The sequence below is a fragment of the Octodon degus genome, unplaced genomic scaffold (genome assembly GCF_000260255.1).
Source record: "Octodon degus isolate 3935 unplaced genomic scaffold, OctDeg1.0 scaffold00003, whole genome shotgun sequence".
In the NCBI taxonomy this organism is placed as follows: Eukaryota; Metazoa; Chordata; class Mammalia; order Rodentia; family Octodontidae; genus Octodon; species Octodon degus.
In genome coordinates, this window is record NW_004524579.1 from 9,568,842 (window position 1) to 9,579,782 (window position 10,941).

A 10,941-nucleotide genomic window follows, 5' to 3' on the forward strand; every position below is an offset into this window, starting at 1 on the left:
GATTTAGTGGCTTATTAAACTTAGACATACAATAGGTTGTGCTTCAATGTGACTACATAATGCAGGAGATCAAATGATACAGTTTTTCTCTGTGTTTTGTTTTTCTCTGGTTAATTTAATTCTCAGCAGACTGTTTTCTTGTGGAGGGCTAAGTATACACCGTCTAATCTTTTTTATGTCTTTTAACTGATATTCCTACTGATGAAAATTACGCGTGCTATTTGTCTTTTTTTTATTGTTTCCCAAATACTCAAAACTTTCAGCATTGTCTGGACAGTATGATTGGGCAGGTCGTTTAATCTGGCTAGCCTTCTGATAGTGAACCTATGACCATTTCATTGATTGTTACATGGGTTTCAAGCAGTACGGACGATTTCCTAAAAGAAAGGATGTGAGGTCTGCAGACTTAACATGGTTGCTGAAGACTCCGTGGAGTGCAGCGCGTCTGCAGATGTGATTATAGCCATACATTAAGAAGAAGTCACGATATTCATTGCAGGTTTTTTACAGACCTGCAAATCCATATTTTAACAGCTTTATAGCAGTGATTAAGATTGTGCAGACACTTTCGCCCACCTTGTGATGGCTTGTCAAGAAACCTAATATGTGACTATGTCTTAGGAAGTTTCAAAACGTAGCAATAATAAGGAATTTAGAGGTGAAAGCAGTTTCTAGGGACAAGAAGCCAGGAGGCAAATGCAAGGTGTGGAGATCTTGTAAGGAAGAGGGCTATCTTTGTATTACAAAAGGCCTCATCACTAAAGTCATGAAAATCTCCTGTAATTGTATTTTGAGTGCCAAAGTGAGACGGATCAGTAGAGGTGATAATTGGGAGCAAAGTGGAACAAAGAGAAACCTCAGAGGTGCTGTGGCTCACTGAGTTGCCTCAGAGTGTAAGGGAGGCAACAATCTCCCCTAGAAACTGGAGCACGTGAAGGTGAGGTCGTTGTCCAGTGTGTTGCAAAGGACACAACCATCAATCAGTATGTGCAGCTGTCAGTAGGAAGAGCTTGGATTTCCAGAGTGCAGTGAAAGCCACAGGTTATAAAACAGAAACACCAGGAAAAGTATAGTATGAGAAGCAGTCTGAGTAGTCCTTTTGTTTTGAAACAGGAAATTTTTTGACATAATTGTGTGGGAAGAGATAGAGCAAGAAGATAGTGAAAAGAGGTACAATAGTTAGGAGATAGAAAATTGTGTTCTTGGGGCCGGGGAGATGGCTCAGTAGAATAAGCGCTTGCCTGTCAAGTGCAAGGGCCTGAGTTCAATCCCTGGTTCTGCCAAAACAACAACAACAACAACAACAACAACAACAACAACAACAACAACAAACCCATTGTATTCTTTGTGCATGAGGCAAAAATTAAATTAGAATGTAAATTACTGTAAATTCTGATGAACTTTGTTGAGGCTCTGGAGAGAAAATAATGAGAATAGTGTGATTAATGCATAGTCACCAGAGATGAGGAGGCTGCTACATACCCGACAATAAGTGAAAACAGTCAGGATCACAAGGAGGACTTGCACTGGAGGAGACCAGTAAAGTGATTTTCCCATTCAATGTGTCATCTGTTGGGACATTTAATTTTGAAAATATGTAATATTTTCAATTATATGTGGATACTGCTTATAAATTTTTCAACATATTTCAAATTCTTGGCTATATGTTTTATATTTATAAGTTACACAGGAGGAACCACTCTATTTTTTTCATGGTACAGGTGTTTTTGTAAACTGTAAAAATAATCTTAAGATTTGGCTAATAAAGGGCTGGGGAGATAGCTCAGCTGTCTGAGCGCTTGCCTGGCAAGTGCAAGCACCCATGTTTGATCCCCAGTACCACATGCTGTGCTGGCCCTGAGTTGAGGTAGCCACTAAAATTGGGCATGGTTACACACACCTATAATCCCAGCACTGGGGATGCTGAGACAGGAGGATCACTATGAGTCCAACCTGTGTAGTGAGACCCTGTATCATATAATAAATAAAAGGATTTTAAAAATTAAATATTCCTGGGGATGAAGACAGGTACTTTTTTCCCTAGTGACCCTAGCGATATGCACATAGTATACTATTTCCCTGTGTATATTGTTTAGCATACTGTACTAGGAGACAGTGCAAAACACTGTGGAGAAGTCTTATTTTATGTGGTTAGGAAACATGGTGTTAAACAGGAATGTCCTGAGATCTCAGTGTATATTCTAATGCAGTTGATGAGTTCTCAAGAGGAAAATACAACTTTCTGTTTCCTAAACTTCATTGATAATTTGTTTAGAGCTTCATTCTTGACTGGCATTCCACTGAGTGGATTTTTGGAATGGTGCGCTATTGACTGTCCCTGCCACATTGGAGAGGATGAGAAGCTATAAGTAACAGGACAGTTTACATTTTAATCTATCGTGCTCAATTTATATTACTAATTTATCATACCAGATATAATCACAATATTTATTCTGTTCTTTAACATATGAAGTTCACTTTTATTTTAGAAGACATGCTTTTTGGATTAATTGGAAGTATTCTTCTTGGCTTGCTGAATGGAAAATTATGATATGAGATAGCCGTACAAGGTCATGTCTCATTCCTCTCCTTGGGATATACTAAGGAAAACTTTAAAATTCCCCAGATTTTCCTCTTGTTTGCCTCAAGGTTGCTTTTGTCTAGGATCTTTTACCCTCTCCTATGTATTCAGAAAATTCAGCTCAGCTTAGCCTACATTTCTATTATGTGCAAAGCACTGTCAGAGTGCAGATTTATTTCAAGATTAGCTTGACATATATAGTGTTTGAATAAATGTTTGTTCAGTGAATGGAGTGTTTTTCTTTAATGATCCAGTTCAACAAAGGTATCTCAATTATAGTCTGAGTTCTCTGCCATGTTTTCTCAACTGTCTTCCTTCGTATGTTTTCATGGATAGCGTTGCTTTCGGAAGACACTGGCCAAGTCCTACTCAGCAGCCTAGGTCTGCATTGTAATACAAGATCCCTGCTGGGGGGAAGGCATTGCTGTCTGCCTGGTAAGGGCTGAGAAAGCCAGTAGCGTTAACATTTCGCAGCAGCTGGATTTTCTGGGTATGTTTCTTTCAAGTGCTGAATATTCTTTTCCAGTATTCAGGGTGGAATAAATGGAAGATGCAATACTGTGGAAAGAAAAATGTATCATAGTGCAAAAGCCATCAGCTTTGGAATCAAATTAGAATTTGGATTTCAGTTATCATTGAAATTCAGTAATATTCTTAATCTCTGAGCCTTAGCCACTTCTGCAAGATTGGGAACTCATGATTTTGGTGACTGTAAAAATATAGAAAACAATTGTGAAAGCCAAGACATATAGTAGATGTGCTTAATAAATGGCAGCTAAATAATAGATACTTGTTACTATCATTCTCCCTGTACCTTTACTAAGTTATCACTAATTTTCAGAGTTATTCACATGTGAATGACTATAGGCTAGAAGTGTTCCACATACCTGTGTCTTCACTTATTTTTTGATGAGATTAAAATGAAATTAGATGTTAAAAAGACTTACTTGAAATAATTCTTTAAGTGATAACATGCTAATTTCGTTTCATTTGGCATTCTGTGGACCTCTGGCCATAGGTTATTTTTAGTAGTAATGGTAGTATTTATAATAATAGGTCACAATTTTAAAATACAGAATGATTAGCATAATTCTAACTGCTTTCCATGTTTTAAGTCATTTAATCTTCAGAATAGTCTTTTATGACACTGTGACTAATTAGTCGCAGTTTATAATTGAGGGAACTGAGGTCTAGAAAGACTAAATCTAGTGCTGACACAACTAGTAAATGGTCCTGTCTTATTTGAGCTCACATTGACTTGCTCCAGAATGTTGTTCACTTGACTCTATTGTCTTGTTCCTTTGACTCTGTTGTGGGGTAATTTGCTGTGTCATGACATGTACAGGGTAGAGGACCAATCACCCGCATGTACTGAGGTGTACATGTGGTATGTGGTCTACCAGATGTCCATCATCAAAGATGACCACCTTGGCTACTGTTTTTGTAAAAAGGCCTTCAAAATTTTAGATTACATGTTTTATTAATACTTATCTAAGGCTATATTGTGCATTTAAATAATACTAAATAAACTTTTGTCCTTCCTTTAATGATTTAGAATTTTTGCCTCCTAAAACAAAGGTCAGCTTAGTGAGTATGTTTGTATGAATTATTACATACAATAGTAGCTAATAGTATCTTGGTAGTCTGTATAAAGTGGATTAAAAAGTCTAAATCTGTTGACATTCTGAGTACACACTTTTACATTGTTCAAATCAATTAAACACAATTTTGAGACTTGGAGGTATAACTATGCTTCAGTTTTTAAGAAGAAATTATGCATTATATTTTGGTAATTATTTGACTTCAATATCGTCACCTGACAAAAGTAACAGAACCCTATTTACAGCTTTGCCTTAGAGACATTAAATATTGAAAATTATGTAGATAATTGTAACAACAATTTACAGTATATCTTTATCTTAAATATGACCTCTTACTTGAGTTGATTGGTTTTTCCAATGTATTTTAAATTTTTCTAAACTATTTGTTATTCTTCATATGTCAGTGTTTGCTAAAAATTAGTGATGTTAAAGGGACCATCAAGTTTGTACTGTTCTTCAACATTAAACTTTAGGTTGTTGCAAATTGCATTTTATCTCTATTTTGTACAGAGGTTATTCAATGATATAAGTAGTCATATACATCTTAGATATTTAGATATGTTTTATATTTACTTTTCATAAAGGTTTATTTCATAGTTTGAAGATCTTGCTGTAGCACTAATATTTCTTATGAATAGAAGTTAGTTTGGTCTTAATTTTCTAAGTTTTTTAATCATCAGCTGATGGACATTATATTACCTTGTGTGTTTAGAAATCAGTCTCATTCACCAGTAAAAGTAATTTATCCTCCACTAGTAGGGACATATCCATTAAATATATAAATAGCCAAATTAATTCAATGGTAAATTATTCACTTCTAACATTTTTGTACAGTGTAATACATATAGATATGAATATATATTATACATTCTAAGGATAAACAGTTTAATTTTCATAAGGTGAGCACAAAGATCTTATATAAATACTACAGATCTTATTAGTACCACTAGGACCACAGAATTTGCTATTAAAAATGTACACTTTATCATTGATATTATCTCAGAGCTAACAGTAAAGAAGCTATTAATCATTTCTGAAAGAGTGGGTGTATAAGTGTATTAGTAGTACTATCCAGTAGTATGTAATAATTGTGTATTCAATCTGTTGAGTTTCTAGACTCATGCTACAAAAGATTAAATGTTGATATTTCCATACTTGAAAAGTGAGATTTTAGAATGTTTAAAAAAATAGCTTGTAAAATTTTTATTGAAACCTACAAGGGCCGGGGAGATGGCTCAGTAAATAAGCGCTTCCTTGGCAAGTGCAAGAGCCTAAGTTTAATCCCTGGTTCTGGGAAAAAAGAAAAAAAAGAAAGAAAAGAAAAAAGCAAGCAAGCTGCATCAGTAATCCAGTACTTTTAAGGTGTGGGCTACTTAAATATTGTCTGGTAAGGCATTATTTTATATATACAGGAATGGAGGCTCATGGTTCTATTTTTTATCATGTCCACAAATCTTTCTCCTATTCTTTCCCTAGTTTTTAAAAGTGTGTAAATAGATTAACCATTCCCTTCTCTGAGTACTCAGTATTAATACAAATTTTATGTATTCCATCAGTGATTTGATGGAATAAAGCAATGTTTTTTTCTGTATTTCACGACACATCAGGGCTCTGCAAAGTATCTCTGGGGGTCCTTTGATGTCTAGACAGTTTAAATTATGCTTGCTCTTCTGCCTCCAAATTCCACCCCTGTTCTGCTTCAGGGGTTGTGGGAAACAAAAACAAATCAGAGGGGTGCCCCAGCCCCACAGTCTAGGAAGAAAAACAAACATGTGGAATAAGCTGTCTATCTACCATGGCAGGTGGATAGGAAAGGCCACTGGTAGGGGCTGGAAGAAAGGAAGGAACCCGGGCCAAGTGTCATCCTGCTTACCTATTTCTTATTGGATTTCTAATATGAAAATATTTGTGTATTCTAGATGAAATGGAAATATTGTAGAGCCCTTAGGGAAGAAAGCTGAAGTCATCTTTTAGCTTCCAGCCTTTTTCTGTCCCTACATCACCACAGACAAACGTAGACTTTGGTCTAGTTCTTGTACATGGAAAGTTCTTGTATTGGAAAGGTAAAATAAAGAATTATATTTTATGGCATAAAACTAACTATTTTTCTTTCTTTTCCTTTTATAAATTGGAATGTGATGATTCCTCCAATTCATCTTGTTAGAAAGTAAGTACTTCTGAAATTTCAGAGCTATTTTGTTGAAACGTTGATAATTTTATTACTACATAGACATTTGCAGAATTGTTAATGTTCTAATTTTGACTTAGGTGATTAACTTTAACATTAACTCTAAATTTTTTGATTAAACTAGAAATAAGCAACTTTTCATAGGTGTTCATGATTTCTCAAAATGCAGACTTTGGAAGCGTATTTGTTTCATCTTCTTTCACAGTTATTATTCTTTGTGTTTTAAATATAGATTTATCAAATGTAGTTGTAATTTGATTTTCCCAATATAATACAATTATGTAAATAAGATTTTAATTTATTCCTAGTGAGTACTAGTTAATTAAAACCATACATTTCTTCAAAAGAAGATGTACAGGGTTTCTAGATTTTATGGAATTGATGACATAATTAGAAATCAGTAAGAACGGGTAAAAGGAAAGACTTTTGTGTTTTCCTCTTAGGTCTATTGCATTAAGAAATCACTAAGAGAGTAAAAAGAAAGCCTATGATTTGAGAAAAAAAATTACCTGACTATCCCTCAGACTTCTCTGCAGAACATATAGAGAATTTTAAAAAATCAGGCCCCCAAAATTCAAAGGCCCAATTGAGCTGTGGGCATCTAAGATGAATATACACTTCTCAGGTGAAGAAATACAAGTAGCAAATAAACATATGCACAAATGTTCAACATCATTAGTCATTCAAGAAATGCAAATTTAAAGAACACTGAGATTCCATCTCATACCAGAAAGAATTACTATAATCAAGAAGTCAACCAATAACAAACCCTGGAGGAGCTATGGGGAAAAAAGATGAATCAGTTACTTCTTGAGAAGTATTAAACTCTTTTGGTGACTTTAGAAATTGTTTTTAGATAGCATAGATAAAAATTAATTAATATGCTTAGTACCATGTGGCTAGACATTGAGTGAACAAAGTTGTAAAATAGTTGTCTTTATTCTTCTGGGATATAAGTGTTTCAAAATAAAATAAATTTCCAAAGTTTGCTTTTGGAAAGATTTGGGGAAATTATAATAGTCATTTAGACTTTTGAAGAGGTAAGGTCATATGATTTTGAATTACATGTATTCAAATTCTTCTATATTAATCTTGAGCTTCTTGAGTTAATAAGCATATAATGTAATATTATTCTCGTGCTCAATAGAGCTTACTACTTGTCTGAAACTGGGTATTTAACACATGTGTTTGCAGTAAGCATGCACTAAACTGCTATTTAGTAGTTTTATCTCCTATAGGAGTAAATTTATCTCCTATAATTATCTTTACCTTAGAAAGATAATGTAAATTTTAGTGGTGTTATGTTTATTCGGTATTTCTAAGTTACTTTTAAATCTGTATTGCTCCATGTTCTAAATCTAAATTCTTAGAATTGTGTGTATTTGGAGCTTAGTAATCAAGAGCATGGAGAAGGTTTGTGAGGTTTCATATTAGATGGACAATTTTATTAGGCTGCATTCTAAAAAAATCTACGCTGTCATTTTTAATGTATTGTAGTCTATTTTACTTGTCATGTTAACATCTTCTTGCCAAGTCCCTACGGAAAGTCTGTATTTCTGACAGTTTCCCTAAATTAAAGCTCCAAAAATCTGGCACAGTCTTTCCCAGCTTCAAATTTTGCAAAGAGTATAATGTTCAAATGTATATTTTGCAGTATTCAGTATAACTTGTATTGCATTATTTATCTGGAATACATTCAGTGAGAGAAATTTCTAGGGAGATGAATATATTTCACTTTATAGGTATGCTTGGGCTCACTTAGAAAGAAAATCTTTTGTATGGGAAAATATTGAAATGAGGCCTGTAGGCTTCTAGGAATTTCATGAGTAAAACTATTACATAAGCACACAGCATTATTACCACATATACTTCAATGCTACAACTACATTGTTCTATGACCAGATTTATATCAGGACTCTTATTTCTTGTCAGATCCATTGAAATCATTATTTATGTGTTGGTCCTGCGAAGCTGAATCCTTAAATAATGGAGAGTAAAAACCTTCATATTATTATAATGCTTATAAACCTTTATGGCCATGATGCATGTATATACTGACTTACTGTTAAGTATGCTGTAACAACTCAGCAAATTTGACTCTTTTATTTTACTGGTGAATTTTCATAGTAAGAGATTTGATAGTCTGGATTGATAGAAACTTTAAGTTTGTAACATGAAGTTGTTTTTAACCCAGAAGTTCGAAGTTTAAAAGTTTGATATTTTAAAAGCCCTATGTCTTAGAAAATTTTGGGTTAAGTACCTATGTTTCCAAAGAGGCACATGAGGTGTTGGGAATGCTTATAATCAAAATTGTTTTGGTCAAATATGGTCTTTTGACATAGTAGGAAATTAAACATAGATGGAAGCATAATTAAATGAAAACAATAACTCTAGCTTAAATACTACTTTGAAAACATTAGTTTGAAAGTAAAATAAAATATCTAAAATCTACCTCAGGAAGTATATACACAGTATATACTTTGTAAACATCTTGGTAGTTACAAGAATACTTCTCAGTAATGTTTGCACATATGTGCATTGATATTTTAATCATTAGTTACATTTCTTTAAAAAGTTGATTTCATAACTCAGTCACTTGCATCTTTACTGTAGAACATAATTATTAGCTGGGCAAGATTCCCAAACACATATTTCTTTATTTGACAGAACTGAGAAAAGAGTGTCATTATAGAAGCTGCCTAAGAGATATGAATACAGACATAGATTGGTCTTTGGCCATGTGAGAAATACATTCCTGTGAGTGACTTAAATGCTTACAATTTCAAATCAGTTCTTCCCTGGTTTCTTATTATTCTTTTGTTGTTTTTCAACCTATGAGATGGCTCTGCCTTGAACTTGGCTGTATTTTTTTTTTTTTTGATCATTCAAGTGCAACCATCAAGTTGTCTCTAATATTTTAAAACTGAAGTTTCAGGGTGTTATTTTACAAAACAATACCACATAAAAGTTTGGACTTTTGTTTCTTTAAAATACAGTGTTGGTTGCTTTATGAATAAAGGAGTAATTTCAATTTAGGAGACTTTTTGCCTGAAGCCTGTAAGACAGATGCATTTGATTAACTTTGGTGAAACTGGCCCGTTATTGTAATGTAGATGTTTTCAGGGTTGGGAGGATATTTTAAAAAGGAAGGCAAGAAGGTCTTTTTTTTTTTTTTTTTTAGATTCAGAGAACAGTTTTGTCACAGAAGCTGCATATCAGATTGCTTCATTTTCGCACACTTTTATTTTCTAGTGGAACCTCTCCATTAGCCTGTCTGAATGCAATGCTTCACACTAACACTCGGATAGGGGATGGATCGTTCTTCAAAATCCCTGGCAAGGCTGGCCTGTATGCTCTCAAAGTAAGTCGGACTGTTCTGAATTTCATGTACTATCACTACGTACCATGCATTTTTTTCCAAACCTAATGAAGGTGGACAAAATTAGTTTTGAGTGACAAATGAAAGAATGACTTGGGCCTTTTGAGTATTTTTGTATATAATAAAATTATTTCATATTAAGAATAAACAATGACATATTTTTTTAAGGAAAGCATATCTGCGGTTTCCTGCTTAACATATGGTAATGGATAATAGTTGTGGTTTCCCTAAAATTGTTGATTCTTTAAAATTTATGGGGGAGAGAGTCATGGATCATCAAACAGAAGTTTAAGATGATCCCAGTTGTCATACGCTGTTCAATTTAGTGACCTCAGTTGATATACAGGCTTCACACCTTTATGCCTGTCTTTCGTAAAAATATGTATTACTTACGCTTGAAAACTTTTGACACAAATCAGTTACCTAATTTGATAATAAATAGTGATTTCAAAGAAGTCTTATTGGTAATCCATATTTATTCTTTGTGGAAAACACAAAAATAAAACAAAGTCTTAATTATTATAGTATAATTGCCATATCCATCTGGAATGGCAAATGCCATCCTAAATGTAAAATTCCAGAGGGCTAAATCCTTATAATCTATACATGATTATGTCATTTAGAACAAGGTATTTTTTTTCTCACAAATTACAAAGGAATCACTTGTTTTTGTGAAAGATTGGTTTTACTTAAATTTATTGATCTCTTTGTAGATTTTTTTTTTAAAACCCCTAAAGTTACACATGGTAAAAAAGAAAAAAAGCAAGGATTCTCCCTCAACTGTGGGACATTGGATTCTTGTAACTATGCTTGATTTTCAGAAAAGATCAGGCTTGTGAAAATAATGTTTTTAGTTGCTTTTTGTAACTACTTCATATTTAATTTACAAATCAAAATTCTGAAATATTAATCGATTTCTGTGTATCAGTAAGACTATTACACTGAAAACAAAATGTAAATAGCATATATCAAAAGAAAATTTATTTCTGCTTTATTTGGGGGAACGATTTGTCCAGACATGCTAACCACGACTAGAGCTGTTTTTTTTTTTTTTTGGTTTTTTTTTTTTTTTTTTTTTTATTTGTGTGTGTGTGTGTACACTGAAAAACAAATCTGTAATCTGTTTTCCAATTCCAAATTGCATATAACTGCAATAATGTTTTAGGGTACTAAAAGTATTTTAAATGACTTC

General features: G+C 33.4%; 1 protein-coding gene across 1 annotated transcript in view; it reads left to right on the forward strand.

Annotated features, from left to right (window-relative positions):
• Asxl3 (additional sex combs like 3, transcriptional regulator) overlaps positions 1–10,941 on the forward strand; it is a 148,606-nt gene that overhangs the window by 22,604 nt on the left and 115,061 nt on the right. Inside the window, exons 3-4 of the mRNA XM_023715678.1 lie at positions 9,038–9,127; positions 9,623–9,731. Coding sequence (XP_023571446.1) covers positions 9,654–9,731 — 78 coding nt within the window. The 5' untranslated portion in view covers positions 9,038–9,127; positions 9,623–9,653. The remainder of the gene's footprint in view (positions 1–9,037; positions 9,128–9,622; positions 9,732–10,941) is intronic.